The sequence below is a fragment of the Aptenodytes patagonicus genome, chromosome Z (assembly GCF_965638725.1).
Source record: "Aptenodytes patagonicus chromosome Z, bAptPat1.pri.cur, whole genome shotgun sequence".
Taxonomy (NCBI): Eukaryota; Metazoa; Chordata; class Aves; order Sphenisciformes; family Spheniscidae; genus Aptenodytes; species Aptenodytes patagonicus.
Genome location: NC_134982.1, coordinates 42965001 through 42988481, shown reverse-complemented (window position 1 = coordinate 42988481; position 23481 = coordinate 42965001). Strand labels below are relative to the sequence as shown.

Here is a 23481-nt window from a genome sequence, read left to right as displayed (position 1 = left end):
TCAAAGCTGCAAATAAGTACATTCCTTCAAATTGTTTTGTTGTTTTTTTTTTTTTAAATGAATGCTATTATGTGGAAGGATGCTCTTAATACTGGTATTCTAATACTGGCTTCATACACCTTCAAAAACCAGATGACAGACTCACAGACACCTCCTTCAGAAAATGGGGCAACCATATCACAGGATAAAACAAACAATTAAAAAAACTTACACAGGCTAGAAAAATACAGAATCGTATTAGTGCTTCCAAGTGTGAAGTGACAGCAACTATAACGAGCAGTACATCCTATTCTCAGAAATGAAAGGAAGGCAGATATTCAGATCCAACCACAGAGTGAAAGCCCATTTTAAGGGTTAGGAAACATGAGCAGATGAAAATACAGGTTAACAGTGAAAGGCCCTTGATACAGTGGTCTTCAACAAATGAAAATTACATAAATTAGCATTCTCTTCAAGGCAGCCATATAGAACTGTGCCTTCCTAAACAAAGCCAGCACCAAGTCCTGGTGAATTCATTATTGCTTTTCAACAACAAAATCACAAGGAATTCAACTGGATTCGATGGTCAACCAAGGAAGTACAAACATCAAAGAATGAAAAAGATACAGACATCCAATTACCTGCTTTTAGATACCTTAAAGTAAAACAGGTGCCCTCCAAACTAAGGGACTCATTCATAAAATTCTACTACGGTAAGCAAAGCAATTTTGGTACTAGTTTTTGCTGTAGAACAAACATTTTTCCACTCACCTTTCTCAACAGAACTATGCTGTTCTACAGCACCATTCCAAACATTAATTAAAAAAAGCTCAGGAAAAATATAATGCTGTCTTTATATGCAAGCATACTTATAAAGAGTGGAATATAAAGGAATAGCTCATGTATACTAAAAATACATTCATATGTGTAACGTGAGCAATACTGATGCATAATACCCTATTCAACTATAATTACTAACATTTACAGTTTAGAGGACTTTTGCTGACACAAAAGTTATCAGTTAATTCTCATCATTTGTGCACGATGTCATTTAGAGATCACATGGGCCTAAATATTTGTACATAAACACTCATTAACTGACCATTCTTAAAAACAAAAAGAGATTATGCAGTGATAATGAGACATTTGGCATTTGAAGCTACATTGATACTGATAGTATTGATGAGTTTGAGCAGTCAAAGCTAGAGACCAACAGAAAATAGAACATTCGTAGTTTTAATTGGTTTGGGAGGTATATAACCAAATGTAAAAATTTATCATACGATCCTAACCAGATATATATTATACAGAAGTTCATGATTTTCAGACTTCAGAATTTTAAAGAGCTCAAAGCAAGAAGGAAGAGCAGCAAGCCCTTAAAGAAAAGGTCGCATCTCCACCATCAGGTAAAAAGCTGCTGTACCAGTCATTTCAAGACTGGTAGATGACTCTGGAGTACTATAATACCATCTGCAGAATACATCCTGGAAGCATTTGGAGACTGAACCAGGTACAAAATGAACAAGTTCAGCTGTTCTTGAGTCATAGTGTCAACATGCTAGATTTGAAATGGATACTTGCTCTTGTTGCAGGTTATAGTATTAGTTATGATTAGTAACTCACTGTGGTATATGCTTATCTAGTACCAAACTGCTGTCTGTGGCATTCCTAACAGTTGTAGACAGCGCAGGCACTCAGAAAGAAGCAGCAGCTGATCTTCAAGAAATGTTACTATCTCCATGGAAAAAAAATTTGCCAATTTATAGACACAGGTAGAAACTATTTACTGTCAAGTAAGTGATTGTATGAAAATTCAGAATACGGAAATAATATCCATTAGGGAAAAATTTCCCAGAATCAGTCTAGACACATAAACTGCCAAAAGGAAAAGCACACCTGGTGGCTAAGACAGGTAGACAGGTAGTACTACAATACTGCAACAGGTATTCTCATTAAGAGCTGACACTCCTTAATCCAGGTTATACTAGCATAACTTGGAGAGATGTCAGTTACAAACCTACATTAAAATGACATTGTTATATGATCACAGAAATGAAATCTCACTTTCCCTCCCTGGACTTCCTGACATAAAAAGACAGATTCCTGTGAGTTCTATTTCCCTTATCTCACCTTCTCCACCAAACAGAGAAAAAGTAAGGAGGGAAAGAATAAGATGTTTTGTAAAGTCAAGCATCAAAATTCAGAATCTGGCCTCCCAGTGTTCCAGAAGGTGGCACCATTATACCATGCAATCAATTGATCTGCGTTCACAATACACAGCACTGGTGAGGTACATTATTTTTAGGGGTTTTTTTCCCCGACTAAGCAAACCCTAGATTCTTCATAATTCTTTTATTTCATAAACTGCCTCTTGATTTTGCTGATTGTACTGAACAATTTTCTGCAATAGCCTAGGTCTATTTGTATGCCATTAATTTTCTGAAAAAATTAAAATCTGAATTTCCAACAGTGCTGAGAATGAAATAACCATATGCTAGCTTGTTGTAGCATAGGAATATGATTCTTATTAATGACTTAATAAACCAAATTACCTCATAATGCATTAATATGCAAGTACTTCAAAACTGATTGGATTTTTTTAGATAATAGTGTCCTTATCAGACATTAGTGAAGATGCGCTTTCCAAAATACATGCAAAGTTAATCTTTGCCACTTTGACTCAGTGACTTTAACATCAAAGTTTCATCATTAATAGTAACATACATTTTCTTCTGACTGAGTACAATTTCCATAACCAGTAGGTTTTTTGCTAAATAAGCCTAAGTGCAAACTCAATGCATTAAGAGCTGTTTCCCTGAGAAATGATCTCTAGTAGGTAAACAAGATGAATAACCTAAGTGAAAGAGAGGGAGTATGACAGCATGTTACTTTTCAGAATATTTTTGTGATGTTTATAAAAGAGACTTTGTAAGTTCAGATTTTTTGCTCCTCAGTATTTCCAATGAGAACTAAAATATAGCTATTAGAAAGACCTAATTAGAACAGGTATTAATATCTTTAACAAAAATCTTTAAATATATTATGCATACTTATTTTATTACAATGTAACCTTCTATCACCTCTTTAATATCTGGCAACTTCTTGGGTTTATTCTCTATTTTTCTCGATGAAGGTATTTTACTTCCAAGATTCACACATGGCTGATGTAAAATAGCACAAGTATAATTAGGTCCTTGATTTTTTCTTTTTTTCCCCTAAAAAGTCATTTACCATAAAATTTCAAAATAGGAGAAAACACATACTTGGGCATTCTTGCATCTGTAACAACCATAGCCCTGCTAAATTCCACTTTTACATCCAAGGGCTGCAAGATATGTTGAGATGAATATTTCAGCTTCCGAGCCTCTTGCCAGTTCTCATCTAGAAGAGCAAAGAAAACCTACGTTTTAAACACTGAAAGAGATTCCTTCTCATTACATGTATCACAGAATTAAAGTATCTGATGTTAGTTAGTATATATCGCTAAAAATTGAGGTGACACAATCTCTTTTACAGCTCTACCAATACATGTATATTATACAAGATCCAAACTTCAGACATACAAGACTACTTAATAATTTCTACCGTTCACATTTGAACAGCTACCCCATCTATGCTGCAAACTTCTAAGGGCCCAATTCTTAACATGCATGGTACTGTGAGTTTAGGCTCTGGATTCCCCTCTGGAATCAGAGGGTTAAGAATTAAATGCTTAAGATCTCTCTGGTTCTGTCTCCTTCTATATTGTTAGTTCCCAAACTACTAGTAAAAGTTTTCTTCAATAAGGGATTCTGATCCTTTCCTTACCCTCACAAAATAATCAAACCTACAACAATTTGTGGATTCTGCTTTAAATTTGGAGGGAAGCAAGGAAAAGGCACTGAAGGAAAATACCATCAATTAATTAATTACACTCCTATATTTATTATGCAGCAAATCAAATGAGACATCTTCAAAAATAAGGGATTTATTCTAAGTTTATTTATTTAGCAAAAGTTAAGGTTGGAATCTAAGGCCTAAAGATATGTTTTGGAAATTCATAACATGTTCATAGGACTGAGTTTAGACATGAGTTTAAAGAAGTATGTTCCAAAGATTCTCCACTGCTTCAGTTAAAAATATAAAAGGCACATCAACCATCAAAATATTTTTACTCATATAGAGAAAGATTGCTTTCATGAATACTTACCATGTTTGCTGTACAGTAACTGTATACTGCTGAGCTGGATATCAAAACTGTCATAAGCTCTTGACATTATATCTTCAATAGTGCTTTGTCCTACTTTGAGTTCTGATATACCAGAACGACTTTTGCTTTTCATCTTAAAAAGTCACAAAAAAGCATAAATCAATTCCAAAAATATTCAAAGCACTAATTCTACAAATACTTGATCCTATGACAACAAAAGATTAAATTTAAGTCCTCATTACAAGGGCACAGAGTCTTACAAATATCACAGCAGAGGAGATATCTAAAATTAGTAGCCTGTACCAAAACAAAAAATGGAGAATACTAAACTCCATTTCTTCTTCAAGGAAAGAAACAAAATAAAAAATGAACTAAAATCTATGAAGTTTTATACAATATATTTTGTATAAAATAATTTCCTTTAATAAGTGACTCATAACCCAAAGTCTCAAACCCTTTGTAATCAGTAGAATAACTCTTTGGTTTTTTAATATATAAAAATATTACTGCATTAATCACCTCAGAAACATGAAATCTGTTTTTGAATCCTGTTGAATTTAGTTGTGGCATTACCCTGTTACATATTAGTCAAACAGAGTAAAAGGGAAAAGGGGATTTGGACCGTTCATCATCAACGTTCAATGTCTTTTCTTTAATATCAGTCAATATCCCTTTGACTCAGCTTTGGGATGCCCATACTTCTTTGGTATTTCACATTTGTATGTGCCCTCTCTGCTATTCATCTCTGATGAACTGTGGCTGTCCTCATCCTTAAATGTCTAACAATTTTGGATCCATACCTGTTTTTGTCAAACCCAGATAATATTCAAGATAAGGTTCATAACCGTGAAACAGGTTTAAATACTAGTGTCTAAGACATAGCATTTCTTTTTCCAGTGTTACTGAACTATGACTATTTTTACATTAAAAATAACTTGCAGATTGAAAATTCAGAATTACCAAATTAATATTGCCTGTGCAACCTTAATTAAGTCCACTTATGTATCTGCATTGAGATACAGTTTTAATTTTATATGCCATTTTCCCCCTTGGGGCTTGACCTTATCCATTACATAACTGAGGGAAAAGAGACTATTTGTTTTGTCTTAAACATACTCATTCAATGAATGACCTACATCTCACTTAAGCATATGTCACCCAAAGCGAACACAGAATCATTAATCATATCCTGAGAGGCATCTAACTCTTCTCTTTTGGTATTGCCCAATTCCTTCCTCTTGCTTTCTAATTTCTATTAAAGGACAGGAACCAATCCAAGAGTCACATTCACTATGAAAATTATCCATTTCAGAAAAAAAAAATCTCACAGACCCATTTACTGGAGTCTGATTATGAAATGTATTCTTCTATGTATTATTCTGGGAGTAATTTCCTCTGGATGGAGTAGAGGAGGTGAGCTGTTCTATTCCCCTCCTCCATTAGATCTAGGAGGCTGTCTCAAGCACCCAAGCAATATACAGATTGATTACTGAACTCTACAAAGTGCCCACAAATGACCAGCATTCAGAAGAGGTGGTAAAATTATTAGTCACTGAAATAAGTGATCTGGTTGTAATCCAAATTATTTTTAGTATCTACACAGCAATGTTTTTCACTAATTCCACTTTCTGAAGCACCTGATATATTCTTTTTCAACAAGGCCAAGCGCAAGGTCCTGCACCCGGGTTGGGGCAGCCCTCGGTATCAACACAGGCTGGGGGATGAAAGGATTGAGAGCAGCCCTGCTGAGAAGGACCTGGGGGTACTGGTGGATGAAAAGCTGGCCATGAGCTGGCAACGTGCGCTTGCAGCCCAGAAAGCCAACTGCATCCTGGCCTCCATCAAAAGAAGCGTGGCCAGCAAGTCGAGGGAGGTGATTCTGCCCCTCTACTCTGCTCTGGTGAGACCCCACCTGGAGTACTGCGTCCAGCTCTGGAGCCCTCAGCACAGGAAAGACACGGACCTGTTGGAGCGGGTCCAGAAGAGGGCCACAAAAATGATCAGGGGGATGGAACACCTCTCTTATGAAGCCAGGCTGAGACAGTTGGGGTCGTTCAGCCTGGAGAAGAGAAAGCTCCGGGGAGACCTTACTGCAGCCTTTCAATATATAAAAGGGGCTTCCAAGAAAGATGGAAAGAGACTTTTTAGCAGGGCCTGTTGCAATAGGACAAGGGGTAATGGTTTTAAACTAAAAGAGGGTAGATTTAGACTAGATATGAGGAAGAAATTTTTTACGCTGAGGGTGGTGAAGCACTGGAACAGGTTGCCCAGGGAGGTGGTGGATGCCCCATCCCTGGAAACATTCCAGGTCAGGTTGGACGGGGCTCTGAGCAACCTGATCTAGTTGAAGATGTCCCTGCCCAGGGCAGGGGGGTTGGACTAGATGACCTTTAGAGGTCCCTTCCAACCCAAACTATTCTATGATTCTAACTGAAACCCACATGCTCAGAAAGTCAGTCTGTGACAGAGACATAGAAAACTTACTTCACTTTAGCAAGGTTTTAAGCTTTGAAACAAATTCTTATTAAAAAGCAGATAAGGCAATGTAAACAGATAGTAAGTAGCAGAATCATTCTTAGCCAGAGTACAAGTAAAAAAAAAAAATTAAATTGCCTGTATACATGTAAGACCATTTGTCCTGAAAGAACACAAGTTCACCAATGAGTAAGATTGCTAATAATATACAGAAACAGTCTCTTCTATGACTTTATAGTGCTAAATTATAATTTTAAATACATCATTAAACTACCTTTTTGACTTTTCCCTTGCATGAAGTATCTCAAACATATCTCTAATTTTATCCAAGTTATTTTATAAATTGCCAATATGTTTACTTTTCTCGTTTTAAAGTAAACTGAATGTCCAAAAAGTAATTGATAACACAAATAATACTAATATTAAAAATAAGAAGACCATTTAATCATGTAAGTGAAAAGTTTACTATTTTATATTCTAGGGTAAAAAAATCGTTAGACATTTTCCACGTAACAGTTCAAAGCATCAACAGTGGTTTTATTCCAAGGGAGGATTATTTTCTAACAATTCCTTTGGGTAGAAAGAATCTACTGAGAAGAGTTCAATAACTTCTGCCTTCACTGGAAAGCAATTTAAAATTAATACCTAATACATAAACTGCAAGAGGAAGTTACTTAACCAGTACCACAAAATACAAATTAAGAAACCGGACATTACATAAAAGCTGAACTATCATTTTCAGTAAGTTACTTCATTAGGTAAATACATACCTTAAGACTACCAAGATCCAGAAGTAGTAAATTGGACGTACAGTCATAGAAACCTTTTTGTGGAACAATGATGTATGAAGCCATGAGGTTAATTTTTAGGTCAAGAACCTTCTGGGTTTCAATAACATACAACAAACCTGAAAAATAATATAATTAGTAAATATAAACAAAGTAATCCATACAGAAGCTACGGAATTAAAAGAAGCTATAAAAAGAAATTCATGTCTAACTTTAAATGAGCTGTGAATGCTAGAAAACTAAGTTTAATTGGAAGTACAGATGCTCTTCAAATTTCTTCTGAACCAATAATTATAGGTAGTCTTTAAAGAAGCACCAAGTAGATGAAATGATGACAGCAAACAATGCTAATGGACAAGTAGAGACAGCAACACGACACATGCAAATCCAAAAAAGTTTCATACTGACCAGAGATGAAATGAGAAGCACTGGAATGTGTACTGCAACGTGACAATTGCTGAGTTAACCCACTGTGCTTTGCAGATTCAGAGATTCAGAAATTTAATTGTTCTAGAAGTTCGTATTGGGAGTATCCAACTGCACTAGCCAAACTGCTAGTGTTGTTACTACTGAGATACTGAAGTTTACACTGATTCTGCTGACAAGCATCTCCATCTTGAGATGCTGAAGACCAGCAAATACAAGGTCTTACAAAAATTCTGTCTATAAATCATGCAACTAGTTGGGAAATTCAGACTGTCAGAACATTTGAGATCAAATTCTGGTTTTTTGCTCATCTGAAGAGGAATGAATGGTCTTGCTTCAAGTTAGCACTGAAAACTGCCTTAGGATGCAGCCACAACCCATTAAATATTTACCAGGTGCAACAAGCTGATGATCACAGAAGCAGAGATAATAAATTATGAAGATGACAACATCACACTGCAGCACACCCACATTGGTAAGAAAGCAATTAAAACTTTTCCAGTATTATCAACAGTTGTCCTGCCACAGGAGAGCTACATTAGTCAATGGAGAACTGGATGGCAACCACATTTCAGGATTTGCAAGATAAAATAACTTGGATTAATAAAAAGATTAATATTTTTTCAGTTTTCAATGCTTAACCGTATTTGAGTGATATAGAAAGTTCAAGAAAAGACTTTCTTTTTTCCTTCATTTTGGAAGAGAATGTAGTTAAGTTCATAAATTGAACTCTGGGAAACTAAGCTTTTGTAATTTATTTTAGTGGTGCTGAAAATCATAACTATTTTGGTGTAGCAAGTTCCTTCACTTCTAGGGTTCACAGTTCCCCAGTATTTTCCAGCTATCTTCTACTGCTTGAAAGAAAACTGTTAAGAATTCTTTCCTGAGAAGGACTGCAAGTCTGAACATATTAATTACATTGATATGATTCAATTTTTTTAATTCTACCTCTGAGATTAACGTAGTTCCCTGTAACAGAATATTCTGCAGATCAAATCTTCTTCCCCTGGTAATTTTGTAAGTCTCAGCCAAGATTTTACAAGCAATGCACAGCATATTTTTAGAAATTTCCATCAGGCTTCTCATCTGTGAGTGGAACAAGCTTTTAGATTACTATGGGCTACTCAGCATTCTTGTGAAGGTTAAGAATCATTGGATATACCTTTAAAGTAATGCTATGCTTAAATTATAATAGACACATAGCATGATTTCATATTTCCACAAAAAAAAGAATCATGATCAGAACCAGAGTATTTGGTGGTAATGAGCAGAGAACCAAGCATATTGAATCTAAGCAAAGTTTTATCCAATTAATCTCAGGAATGACCTGTGGTATCAATATATTCAGTATTGCTGGAGAAGTTTCTGATAGAAAAGACAAGCAAGTTGATCCACCTAACTTTGACTGGTTAATCTGACATTAGTCCTTAATTAAACAGTTCAGTCAAAGAAGAACTAATGAATAGAAATATATTTGATGCCTGATTTCATTCCTGATACTAGCTTGATAAAAGCAACCGATTAAATATACATTATGCTTGAGTTTGCTGTAACTTCTTTCACTTATTATCACCAAGTATTCAGATTTTTTAAAGGTACAATTTAAATATTAATAGGTTACAAATTTAAATGAGGTTAAAAAAACCATTCATTGATTCTTTGTTTTCCTTTTAAAAAGAATTTATATATGAAATATCCCCTTAGCATCCTCTCCCATCCACAGTCAGAGACAGGACACTGCGCTGGACACACCTCTGATCTAGAAAGCCTTAGACATCCTTACTGGAACAAGTTAATTCCACAAATCTCAGTCTTAAAAGTATTCACCATTTTCATTCATATGTCAAAACATAAGATCTCTAGAGATAAAAGGCTAGGATGAAATGAAAATTACAGGAATAGCTTTAATGCTGAGTAACTGGAAGATAGATAAATATAGTTTATATGACTTGATCTGAGTCAATCCAGATCAAAATCAACATTCATGGAGGAATAAAGTGGAAAACAGTTTAGACAAAGGCAGATAGTGTCCTGAAAAGCAACAACTGTGGAAAGGATTTAGGGATTTCATTAGAGGACCAATATCTCAGCACCAGTTTTTAAAGAGTATGAAACAATTAAGGCCATTTAGATACTCAGATGAACAAAACAGAGAAGTTGGAAGTAACAAACTGTTTTTAATTCTGCATGGAGTACAACAGAATAAATACTAAAATACTACCTCACGGTGTGGAGCATATTTTACATAGAAAGTTGAAGTTGAAAAAGATACAGACATAAAATTATCCAATACCTAGAACAAATGCCTTGTAATGAGATTGAAGAATTCAACTTATTTAGGTGTTGTGTTAGAAAGCTATGACTTGGATCCATGCACCTCCATATGGAAAGATACAATATTTTCATAATCCTAGGATCTAAAATTTGTCTGAGTGTGCAATTCGAGGAGCATGCAGCACTTGCCTGTTGATGTTTTTTCACGGAACTCTTCAAGCTTCATCAGAGTTGCTGATGTCAACTGCTCTAAATGTACATCTTTCGGAGGCCTGAAGAAATCTACTAAGCTATTTATTGTCATCTGTTAAAATAAAGCAAAAATAATAATGGCAAGTTTACTATTAAGTAAGATTTTTCAAGAATTATATCTTATTCAAATATTTACTTACTGCATCATATACTATTTCCAGCGGCTGTGATTCTATTCTAAGCCTTTGATCTGCTTTCTCATCCAAAGGATTAGTCTCAAACATTATGCTTAAGAGTGAGGTACTCTTGTCTGAGTAGACTGTTCGAGAAGATAGGAGACAGGGTGTACACTTTTCTCGGGACATGCCTGTAACTTCAAGTGAGGTAATTTTTGTTTCAAATCTGTAAAGAAAGGTAAACAGCATGTTCAGATGTAATATCCATCTGGCTAGGTACAATTAGATGGTAAGAGTACAGGAATGAGCTGAAAGAAACAAAACCAAAAACAAAACAACAACAACAACAACATATCTCTACCCTACCTCAAATACAAATAGCTTAGTCTAAGGATATAACACATATATCCATGTGTTAACTGTTTTCCATTTCATTATCTTCTGTCTCTATTACCCACCCTTGAGTAAATAAGAAAGGGGGTCCAAGTTATTCACCTCATACACTTTTCATGAGGACAGGTGTCAGGGCAGGGAAGAGACATGCAAATGGGAATTCTGTAGTATAAGCTCAGGAATTAGACGCCACAGTTTACACTGGGGAACAGAGATACAGCAGAGAGGGAAGGGTTCCAGTGCAGAGAAGTAAAAGAAACACCACAAGAGAAGCACAAGATTAATAGCCTCGTTACTCTGAGGAAGTATTTTTTAGGTGTTGGATTTATTTTTTTTCAATACTCTGTCCACCTCTTTAACAGCTCTCAGTTGAAGATCTTTATCTCCCAACACTCAAAGTGTTTCACTGTAAAAATATAACATTTTCTTCCCTTTTTCTCAGTATGACAGCATTATTAGGGCCATTTAGATGCACAGGGAAACAAACAGAAAAGCTGCAAGCAAAACTTAAAAAAAATTATGCATAAAACTCAGTAAGATCAATAGTATCTTAGTATCATACATAGATTATACTAATATGCCCCAAACTAGAGGGGACAAGGTTTAAAAATTTTTAAGTCATTACATTTGAAATGAAAATAAAATATTTCATATCACTGCTTTTCGTCATCTACTGTTAGAGCACAGAATCAAGCCAAAATCACCAGTTACAGCTTTCTTCTGCAAATCTAAAAGCTCAACTGAAAAATCAAGAACTTTTCAGTCATGTTAAATGCCTACACGCAAGCGGTTACGAGATCGCCTTGCTCAGACTGTTTCAAAAAGAGTAACAGTCACTTTTCGAAGCAAGAAACAAGTTAGTAACTGGATTTCTTGTACACAACAATGATAAGCTGAAAAAAGGGAGAAAATCTGTATTGGCACAAAAAATTCTGAAGACGGAGAGAATTTAATCATGGAAACAGTATCCATTCACTTTGTCCATCAGTTGCAGGATGATTCTACTCCCAAACTGCACAAGAAATGACAGTGAAAAATGGAAGTTAAACATCATAACAGAGCCTTAAAATGCCTATTAGCCATCACCAACATTTCATGAGGAGCGAAAACAGTTTGATAGAGAAAGTTCACCTTATTGCTTGTGCACCTGGTCGTTGGGTAAATACTGTACTCAAGCCAGTTAATGCAAATTTTACCAGCTCAGGAGTTTGCTTGTTTTCTCTTATTGATATAGACATGCTTAATAACTTCACAGAGAACTTCATGGCTTCATACTAGATATGCAGGAAAAATAACAACAGTGGATTATAAAATATGTTAATATATATTTCAATAGAGTTTATGAAGAGATTAAAACCACAAATACCAGTTTGATACTATTTTTCTAGTGCTATAAATAGCTTGTATCATAGCTGGTGTAAAAGTAATTCCCAAATAGTTATTACGAAGAGGCAGGGTTAGAGTAAGAGTAGACTATGCTTACAAACATATGTCTTTGATGTCTCTACATCACATTGTGAGATAAAGGGCCTCTGACGTAGAGCTGGAAAGCAGTCCATTGTACCATGAACGGTATCTCACATAAAGATGACTTATCAGACTATTTCTGAATGGTTCAAAAATGTTGCTCTTCCCCACTACAGTCCTTCAATCACTTCTTTCTTATATACTCACCTACCTTACCTAATCTACTATCACTCATATTTAATACTCCAGTGAATCACTTAGTGCACTATCTTAAAAAGTTTCTGAATATTGTAAGAGGAACTATGAAGCATTTCATAACTTAAACGATACACTACTTATATGATTTTATTCTAGCTTGAGCAAGCAAAATTTCATCCTGAACTTTTTCAGAATATCCGAAGTAAGCTCTATAACCACTCTCCTGAAATTACATCTAAGGATGCTCTGTTCTGCACAAAGCCAGCATGCAGTAACTTCATTAAAAAGTATCAGAACAATATTCAAATGTAAAGACAGAGCTTCAAGTAATTTTAAAAGTGATTTCCTAGAATCTTTAGATTTTTACTGGTAGATAAAGCTACCAATTGTTTGGTATCATAGTCTGTTATGACTTACTGATTTTGGAAGGGTTGGATCCACAGCTGTTTCACTATATCCAATTGCAGCATAAAGTTTAGCCTTCTCTTCACGTGTCATCAGCTCTTCAAGACCTGTCACATTGCAAGAGGTTAGTTAAACTCAATATAGGTATCTGAAAAATGCAAATACTATTATACACTTTCCAGTGCTTGGTAGGTCTATAACATACAGTAGATACTGTCAACATTGTCCTGAATTAGCAAAAGCAAAAACCCTGAGGTTTAAGGCAAAGTCTTGAGTGTCCCAAAACATGCTTTAAAATGCAGTTATACTTTTATTCTGACCTACTCTATATCCTAGCTTGCTAACAATAGAAGCAACCTTTTTGATTTACTTTCCATGTTCCACAACCCTTACTAGGTGCCCTGTACTTAGGTGAATCAAACTCTAATACACTGCATGAAATAGCCAAATTATAAAATGAAGGGAAATAAAATTGTTTACATTCCATTAACTGTTACTGTCTTCTAGCACTTTCTTCAAATCCCCATACACAGTACACCATACAGACAAATGCGAAAACTGTGGCAGGAGAAAGCACAAATTGAAGACAGTTCAGAAGGAGCTATGGAAGGAATTGTAAGATACCTCTGTAACGTGCAATTAACAACTTCATCAGCAAAAAAAGGCCAAGAGAAAATGTAAACACCAATAATCCGATAGCCCCAATATTAAAAAAATCCAAAGTTCCATTGCTAGGGACCTATTATTCTAATAAGTAATTTTTAATAATAGAAAAAAATACCAATAAACAAACATACTTGAACCCTTTACTTCTTGTTTTTCTTCATTCTTTTTTTCACCTGACCAGCTCCATATCCAACTAAACCAGCCACCACCATTTTCATCATCTTGTTTTACTCCTGGTCTGAAGATTTTGAATCCAGCCTTAGTTGCCTGAAATTTAAAAAAATACTCAAACAAGTCATTTTCTTCATGCGTCTTTCTTCATTTTCTTAAGAGAAATATAGATCCAAGACATGCTCTAACACATCAAAACATCATTAGACAACCATTGAAAAGGCAATGTTATTTTTTATTTTTCTTCTAATAACTTTTTCAAGTACACAGTGCATCATCAGACCAATTCTCACTTGCATAAAATCAACCACCTTTATGAGCAAGCAAAAGGTAGGTGATTTTAAGTCAATACATGTTTAGCAGATTTTCTCTCTAGCTCTCACCACCAAAAAAAAAATTTCCACAACATTACATAGTGCTCTACAGTACAACAATACACTTATAAGGAATCATCAAAATTAAATAGCCAGCACAAGCCAAATTTTAAATGATCCCTATATTTTTCATTTCAAGATAGGTGTCCAAAGCAATAATAAAAAAAAAAATCATTGCTCTTGTAATAGAATATTTACTCTAAGGAATATAGCAAACTATTCCTGGATCCGATACATATAGCTATAACAGTAGGAAAACCCTCCCTTCTACCACATTCACTATTTCAACTACTAGGGGATGTCCTGGCTGATGCCAGTGATGATTCCAATACTGGGTCCTCACAGAAAGTGCAAACTACATCCAGACTTGACCACTGAAAGTTTGGCATAAGGGATAGCAAACAACCATCAAGCGATCTAAGAGACAGAGGAGTTCTCAAAACTGTAGTGGATCACACAAACTAATTATTTTTCTTCATCACTAATATGACCTGAAGAGATATAAACACTTGCAGGCAAGACCTGAATTTAGAGATGCCTTGGTGAATGGGATACCCAAAGTGACTGAGACAGGGATCCCTTCTCAGCATTCAAAAAACCCTAGATGTCCGCAACACAACTAGGGAAAACAGCCTGCTACAAATCAGAACTTTTTAGGGACTTGTCACATCTATTCACCTACAGGCCAATGGAAGGCAGGACTCACCACGAAAACATAAAGGCTTCTGAACTGACACTATTGATTTACCTCAGATGGATGATGCAGAATGTCAGCTAAACAACACAAGGCCTCAAAAAGTTTGAACAAAATCCTCCAAAGTCCTCTTTATAAAGGATAACAAGTCATCAAGCAGATGTTACAGAGCAAACGGTCCAAGAAAAGAATGGACAGAGCCTGAGAAAAAAGGACTGTTAAACCTCTGAAATTAGAGGTTTCTAGGACACCAAGGAGTTGGTGTTGAAGGACAAATGTCATGGAGAAAAAGAAGTGATGCTTAAAGCTATGACTGTCAACATGTCTGAGGCAGCAGCTGGCACCAGAGTCCAAGGTAAGAAAGGCTACAGACAGAAGAGAGGGGAACCGTACTTCTGCAAGGATGAAGAAAACATTTGTGCAGTATGGGAACTAAAGAAATTTCCTGAAGAAATCCTGTTGAGCTTTCCCCATCCTCCATTTACAATGGTTTAGTATTGAATACAGTCATAGTCTGTGGAAAGATTACTCTGCAAGGTAAACTGTTTTGACCAAAAGAAAGGGAGAACCAAGAGCGTCGTCCTGTATTCTGATTCAGGTGAAGCGTCTATATTCTCTAGATTGAAAGCACAAAACATCTCAAGCTATCTGATACAGAGACTTGATGCTTAGCTCACTGAAGCTGGTGTTTGGTGCTTAGGGCACTAGTGATGAAGATTAAAAAGTGGCCTAAGGTTTGCAATATAAGGTTTGGTTCTTGCTACAAAGCTCCCAGAAAATCAGATGGTACTGTGTTCACAAATGTGAGTTCCGGGGAGCAGAACTCTAGAGCAAAGCAAGCCCTTGAAATTCAACTCTAAGGTATGTTGTTTTTAAAAAAAAAGCTTACAAAACAGTAGGGTCCTTTATCTGGCTTTACTCAGCCCACAACTAAAGGGTGCTCCTTTAAATTCCTAGTAGACTTACGGCTAACTGTCAGGATACCAAGCTAGTAGTAGATCTGCCTCTTACAAGTCCTTTGAGACCTTTTTCAGATGTATGACCTGATAACAGTAAGCCAGATGGGTTCTGACAGATAGATGGAGGTTGAACATAATTTAGAATCACTGTGACCTGATTTTCAATACTTAGAAATAAATTCAGAGAGTCAGCTAGCAGATCTTCCAAGATGCTTTTCTAACACTTTTCAAATCCAAGGTTTAAAGCCCAAACAAATGAAAATTCATTTGCTTGCAACCTACTTCTAAGCACTACAGAAACCTATCTTAAAACTCAGTCCTGGAAAATGGTCAGGACATATGACATAACCTTTTGCTAGCAGCATGGTCACACTGAAGAAAAGAAGAATAAAACTAGACAGGAAATTCTTTAGGATCTCCCTCACCTTGTAAGAAATAGGAGGAAAAAGATAAAACCAAAAGAAACTATATGCTATACAAAACAAACACATGCCAAAATTAAATGAGAACTGAAACAAAACAAAAAAACCCTTCTTGTGAAAAGCACTCCAATTCAGCCAAACAACTGAAGGGGAGGGATATGAATGTGTGTTCTGGTTCTGTAAAAGTCTGAATAATGATCATACAAGCATCCAAATGTGGGTGTACATACAGACAACTAGAAGGAAAAAACCCCCCACATTTATGGATTCCTGTTTAGAGTTTTGGTTTAGAAGCACCACATCTATCACTGCAGCATTTGCGTTCATACCATACTTAATATACTCCACAAAAAAAAAAAAAAAATTTCTTTCAAGCACTGCCATAAGAAATGACTGACATTCATGAAGTTTAATTATCAATACATTATTTCAGATTCTAAACTTCATATTCTGCTTACTTTTAGTCACATTGATTATTAATGGAGAAAGACCACTTCACAGATTTCAGAAAACCTACACAGATTTCACTTCAGTCTCCTGGAATGATGCTCAGACACTACAGTGAAAACTAAGCAGTACACTAACCTAGGAAAAACAAGGTTAACAAATTAAGTGTAACTACTCAAGTCACATTCTGTTGCCTAACTGTGATTATCTACATAAATGTATTCTGCATTTGCTGTATTCTGAATAACATTTGCAAATAGTAACAAAACGTCAACTTACTACATATACAGGTGTTCAGCCTACATAATAGAGTATCAGGAAGGAAAGGAATAAACTAATAGTCTAGGCTGTTGGGGGACGGGGGGGTGCGGGGGAAAAAAGCCTGAAGCTTTGGGTATAATCGCTTCCAACTTGACTTATCCTGTCATCCTTTGACCATATTTTCCATAGTAGATCTTCCTCACCAAAAGTGGAAAGAAATTTATCCCAGATCGGTTATTCTGAAGAAGCAGTATATGGAGCTATTTAGTTTTTGCTTAATTACAAGCGGAAACTAACTATGCCTTATAATAACAAATGCAAAATAAAAGGAAAATAGAAAGACTGTATGATGCACAACTCAATCACTAGAACTAAAGTGCATCTGCGTAAGATCTCCATAACTTCATGTTGCAGTTACTCTTAGACTCGCTGTCGTGGTTTAACCTCAGTCGGCAACTGAGCAACACACAGCCGCTTGCTCACTCTCCCCCCCCGGTGGGATGGGGGAGAGAATCGGAAGGGTAAAAGTGAGAAAATTCATGGGTTGAGATAAAAACAGTTTAATAATTGAAACAGAATAGAGGAGGAAGAGGAGGAAGAGGAGGAAGAGGAGGAAGAGGAGGAAGAGGAGGAAGAGGAGGAAGAGGAGGAAGAGGAGGAAGAGGAGGAAGAGGAGGAAGAGGAGGAAGAGGAGGAAGAGGAGGAAGAGGAGGAAGAGGAGGAAGAGGAGGAAGAGGAGGAAGAGGAGGAAGAGGAGGAAGAGGAGGAAGAGGAGGAAGAGGAGGAAGAGGAGGAAGAGGAGGAAGATAATAATAACAACAACAGCAGCAACAACATACAAAGCAAGTGATGCACAATGCAATTGCTCACCACCCACCGACCGATGCCCAGCCAGTCCCTGAGCAGCGGCCCCCCCGGCCAGCTTCCCCCCCTTTATGTACTGAGCATGACATCACATGGTATGGAATATCCCTTTGGCCAGTTGGGGTCAGCTGTCCTGGCTGTGCCCCCTCCCAGCTTCTGGTGCACCTCCAGCCTTCTCAGTCAGTAGAGCATGGGAAGCTGAAAAGTCCTTGACTAGTGTAAGCACTGCTTAGCAACAACTAAAACATGGGTGTGTTATCAACATTATTCTCATGCTAAATCCAAAACACAGCACTGTACCAGCTACTAGGAAGAAAATTAACTCTACCCCAACTGAAACGAGGACACTCGCTTAAATGATGAAATTTTACCTCAACTTCTGCTTGTTGCCTTGCTAGAGTGATGTTAAAAATATCCAACGCCTTTTCAAATTCCTAGAAAGGAGGTGAGAAATTATTTTTTGACAATTTCATTTGGTTAGATTTCATGGCTCAGTTTTACAGGAAATGACAGTAAACAACTCTTTCAGTGCAACCCAAGTTAATTTGCTCAAGCTGAAAACTTAAAATAAACCTGTTGATTTTAGGAAATAGGTTTTCCTATTTTCTTAGGAAAATAGGAAAAGAAAAAGCACATCAGTTTAAGTTTTTCTTCACTGCAGTTACTAATTTAAAAAAATTATCTAATATGTTTGTTAATACTACTCACAGAGAAAGGTACTGATGAAGTTGCAAGTCTGGCCACCAAAAATTTTATTTTCACTTAGTACTGACTTAGGAACATATAAACATTTAATTTTAAGAAAATAGCAAGATGAACAATCTTTAAGCCTTTAATAGAAAATGGCTAACCTCCAACAATTTTAAGATTTCTTCATTAGGTTTTTTTGATGTTATCTTTGTTTTATACATCTCTTTATAGTTCTTCACTTGCTTCCTATGGTGCCGAATATGTTCCCATGACCACATTTGGAGCTTAGGTTGAACATTTACTTCAAGGATGCCATAAATAACATATTTCCACCTAAAAGCAAAGACAAATGAAGTATAGTTTACATTTCTGTTGGTATATTGAAAAGATACCTAGAGCTATGCAGACTCCCACTAAATACAACTTCAAGTTGTGAAAGAGTGAAATCCCTTGCCTAATACCACACTTCTGATCAGTTGAGGAACCTAAGGATTTTATTTTTTTTTCCACACAAAGTTGACAGGTTGCTATTTCCTAAAATTAAAAAGTAACGTTGTACAAAATGTGCCCACAAATATACATATATATATATGTGTGTGTGCGTGTGAATAATCAAAACATATTTGTAAGGAATCTTCTGAAAAGAAATCAAATCTCTGCCATCTGTGTTGAAAAGGTTTGCCTATTTTTAGATAATAGCTATGTTCTTGTAATAGTACCTCACATATAATGGGGTCTCCTTCATTAAAACAGAGTTAGGATATTAAAATATATCAGACTTAAGTTTCTGATAATGGTCTTTAAGACAGCAAATGCAGGCTTTCAAATATTGCGTCTTCACCTTTGGTTTGAGGTCCTTACCAATGTTTTTTTAATACTCCTAGCTTAAGAAAAACAAACAAAAACAAAAGAGAAGACTTTGTTTCAGAAGGAAATGAGTTCTAACCTTCTTAAATTAGAAACAATCCCTTGGTAATTATTTCAAAGGAATAACTAACAAATTATTTTCAAAGTCTGAGGTGGCCTACCATGTCTTGGCATTGCCGTGCAATGGAACATCAGGTCTGTACTTCCTATATGGCAGATTTCGAGTCATCATATCAATAGACTCAAGAAGCTCCACAACACTGAAGTACTAAAAAAAAAAATTCAAACTGTTATTGTCTTTCTGAGAACAATGTGAATCAAGCTCCTCTTTAAAAAGAAAATAATTTACAAAGAAAAACAAGACTAAGAAGTTAATCAATTCTGTATGTTTATTATAAAATTTCAGATCGCTTTTCTTATTATTCTTGCAAACTAACTTTTTTACCACATTACATATAACGTCAGAAAAATAGTTTGTACCTGCGGCTTATTGAATTCAACACTTATATCCTGTAAATTTACATCTAAATCCATTTTTGGTGATGAAAAGTCAACATCAGATCGAGGATTCATAAGGAGTTTGGCTCTAGCTGAAATTGGGCGGAATACTAAAAAACAGAAGTTGATATAAAAAGTGTAATTAAATTATTTAAGACTGCCACAAATGATACATAATATTTATCAGCTCAAGTTATGCCTAATTATTCATTTAAAAACACTAGACTTCAAAACATGAAGACTTCATCAACACAGCTTAAAATATAATACAATCTATACTTAATTTTCAGTTTCATTCTGGTAACATTTGTGGAACAAATATTTGTGGAACATTTTCACAAAATTACCTGTACACAGTATTACATGGCAGATGTTTCAATTAATAGTTTATATTTGCAACAAACCTAATTTTTTTGGCTATGATATAAGCTATTTATAGTACAAGATAGTTTCAAACATCACACTTATTTCCCTATAATAACTTTTATTCCAGAAGGAATTTTTTTTTTAATGTTACTGTTGTTTTACACTGTTTGATAAATTATACTCAAAACAGTGGATAAAACCAAACATTCCACATTTCTAAATCCAAGCCCAAGTAAGCGTGGAAAAAATCAATATGGATCCTATGTAAAGCGAAGCACATCACATGAAAAATATTCAGAGCAGAAATGTTTTATCTGTTCCACAATTTGGCAATATCAGGCATTCAATATAGCCTTCAAAAGCCATGTTTAGTTCAATTTTTCTATCCATTTCAGCAACTGATCCAGCAATAAGAATTTGTGTATTACTTGAATTTGTGTAAATTGTATTTTTATCACACAAAATTCCTTTGATTGCAACAGAAATACTGATAGACCACCTACCTACCAAATATTCTAAATTCACCGAAACAGACATTTTTGCAAGATGAAACAATGTTTACACTAATTTACTTTTGTTTCATTTCAAACTCTGTATTTCTTGTGAAGCTTATTTTACTTTTATCTACACATTTAATGTGGTAACATTTCTATTAATTTTCTCCCTGTATTTAGCTTCCTAAATTTCATTTTTCTTCCTTCCTATGTGTAAGTATTATGTTTGCATTTAGATCAAATGACAGAAGCAGACTTTGTGCATGCTACCTTTCTATCAATGTCTCAATCTAAAGAGTTGCTCTAAAAGAGCAACACTCTAAAGAGTGTAAATCCTGAATCCTGCAATTTTGCATACAATTATTTCGAACTTCTGTGTAAAGACTTAGACAACCGATGACATTTAAACATCTTCTTGTAAAAAGAGTCAAAGCTAGCAAATGAAAAAGATAGGTAAGAAATCAGAAAAAAATACTAAATAGTTCTCTGGCAGTGAAATAAAGAGACACAAAAGGCTTCCTCTTTCAGGCAAAGGCACCAAGAAAATCCCATAAAACTATGCCTTTTTTAACCCTGGCTATAGTGAACCGAGGACTTGCTTGCTAGAGAACAGCCACTTCAAAGGCCATTCTGCCTTGTAAACAGTTACTGATCTGATCACACAGATGCACATGAGAAATAAAAAACATGTATTTTCCATACAACGAAAAGTAAACAATCACCATGTTTGAGTGGAGCCAATGTAACTTTCGGACTAAGGTAAGCAACACTCAAAGCATTACAACTTGCAATATGACAACACTAAAAAAAAAAAAGTTCATGTTTCAGAGTTGTGTGATTACTGTTTCCACCTCTAATGAAAAAAGATACACTTCACATAAGGCAGGTGACCTCAAAAACATTAACTTATTACTCAAACCAATCTGAATCACAAAACTTACATGATGCTTATATTATTGCTAAACTTCTTAAAATAAGGAATTTGCAATGGATGTGAACAATGAGGATTTATGTACGACATTCCATTAAATGATACATGACTCAAGACTCGTATTTTAATCAAAGCCTCTTTAAGGCTACAGATATGGTACAGTATTCACTGTCAGAGGGACAGTTATTCCTACAAAAGAACTAAACTGCACTCCTTACTAAGATTTTTGAATAACAGCCAAAGTAGCAACTGCTGAGAGGCATTAAAAATTAGAAGTAAAGTATACACGCCTATTACAAATACAAATAAAATACCACTTACCAAAATCATAACCTTCTGGAATCACATTGTGGCTGGCAACTCCCTGTTTTAAGTTAACCTACATACACAATGGAGATAAGTTGCATTTTTATTTCATGATAAAGTTTTAAAATATAAAATGTTAGCATTTTAATACAGGTTTCAGATAATCCCTCTGATACACAATACAATTCAAAATATTAATCTATGTTTTAAACAGAATAAGACTTCTATTTTTAGCTAATAAAATCACTGAACAGTAAGATGACTGTATATTGTGTATAATTTTGTAACTGGCAAAGGACTTTTTTTTTTTTTTTTAAACTTCCTCAGATGGGTGTTGTACTTCTATCACATAAATACCTTAACATTTACTATTTTTCCTGAAAAAGCTATTAGTAACAAGACAGTTCTTCAGGACATTGACATAAATGGAAGCAGAACTGAATGTGAAGCATGCTCTATGCTTCACAGTATGAACTAGAATACTAGATACATTATCTCATGCTTTACTTACCAACGATTCATCACAACCACCGTGGTAGAACATCTCCGATTTCACATTCCAGTAAGCGAAAAGGTTATCCAGTCGTACAAGCTGAAAATACAACAGAACATATGTATTAATACCTACAAATTTTAGATTAATAATTTGGATTTCACAAAGTCTGGATGAATAAAAAAATTCAGAATGCTCCTTGCAGATTACGCATCCTTTTATTTTAGAGCCTATACAGTTAATGCGTTTTCTTGATCTCACTTTCTGTGGAAGGAACTCTAATTCAGCTTGTTTTATTAACAATTCTTTCTTTAGCATACAGTTTATACTGTACCTTGTAGAACAACTTGGCAGTTTCATCATGTAAACATGGATTCCAATTCTTATCCGAGGTCTGAAATTAGAATTAAAGAAAGCTATTCCAGTAGCTATAATACACCAATATTTTATCATCACTGAAATAAACCACGAAAAAAGAGAGGAACATCATCATAACTAAACCCCACTGAAAATAATGGGACACCATCTTCTGATTTAAGATGATTAAGCCATTATTTTAAGTGGAAACTTGATAAGGTTACTTCCCCCAAAAAAATACACACGTATACTTACAGTGACTGGCAGGGTGCACACAAGAACCAAAAGATACTTTAAAATTCTGTTTTCAGTATTGCAAACTGTTTTCCTTTACACCAATATTATTTTTAGGCAGGCTCTTTGGAAAGAGATAATCAAGGGACTAGAATTCTTTTATAATTCTGGAAGTAGCATTTTAGTTTGAGCCCAACAGAAACACTATATGCTATTATACTTTTTCAAGGCTAATACGCATTTCAAGAGTGAAGTGGTAAGAATACCAAAGTTTTTGTTCACTATGCAAAACTGTTTAGGGGAAGGGGCTGGCAAAAACCTTTCAATGAGCTAGGAACAAGTGTTCATAAGACAACTATTTCATTCAAGAAAGTAATATTTACTTAGACATTTTCTTTAAGATTATCAGTTACACTGCAAAAGCT

The 23481-nt window shown here is 35.3% G+C and overlaps 1 protein-coding gene across 2 annotated transcripts in view; it reads right to left on the bottom strand.

Annotated features, from left to right (window-relative positions):
• Positions 1–23481, bottom strand: part of VPS13A (vacuolar protein sorting 13 homolog A) — a 115116-nt gene that overhangs the window by 79844 nt on the left and 11791 nt on the right. For both annotated transcript variants that reach the window (XM_076363272.1, XM_076363273.1), the window contains exons 8-22: positions 22800–22859; positions 22484–22564; positions 21988–22045; positions 19858–19985; positions 19539–19645; positions 18672–18843; positions 18192–18254; positions 13760–13895; positions 12975–13069; positions 12024–12166; positions 10524–10725; positions 10321–10435; positions 7414–7550; positions 4169–4301; positions 3243–3360 (exon numbers count right to left, since the gene is read on the bottom strand). In XM_076363272.1, coding sequence (XP_076219387.1) covers positions 3243–3360; positions 4169–4301; positions 7414–7550; positions 10321–10435; positions 10524–10725; positions 12024–12166; positions 12975–13069; positions 13760–13895; positions 18192–18254; positions 18672–18843; positions 19539–19645; positions 19858–19985; positions 21988–22045; positions 22484–22564; positions 22800–22859 — 1748 coding nt within the window. The remainder of the gene's footprint in view (positions 1–3242; positions 3361–4168; positions 4302–7413; positions 7551–10320; positions 10436–10523; positions 10726–12023; positions 12167–12974; positions 13070–13759; positions 13896–18191; positions 18255–18671; positions 18844–19538; positions 19646–19857; positions 19986–21987; positions 22046–22483; positions 22565–22799; positions 22860–23481) is intronic.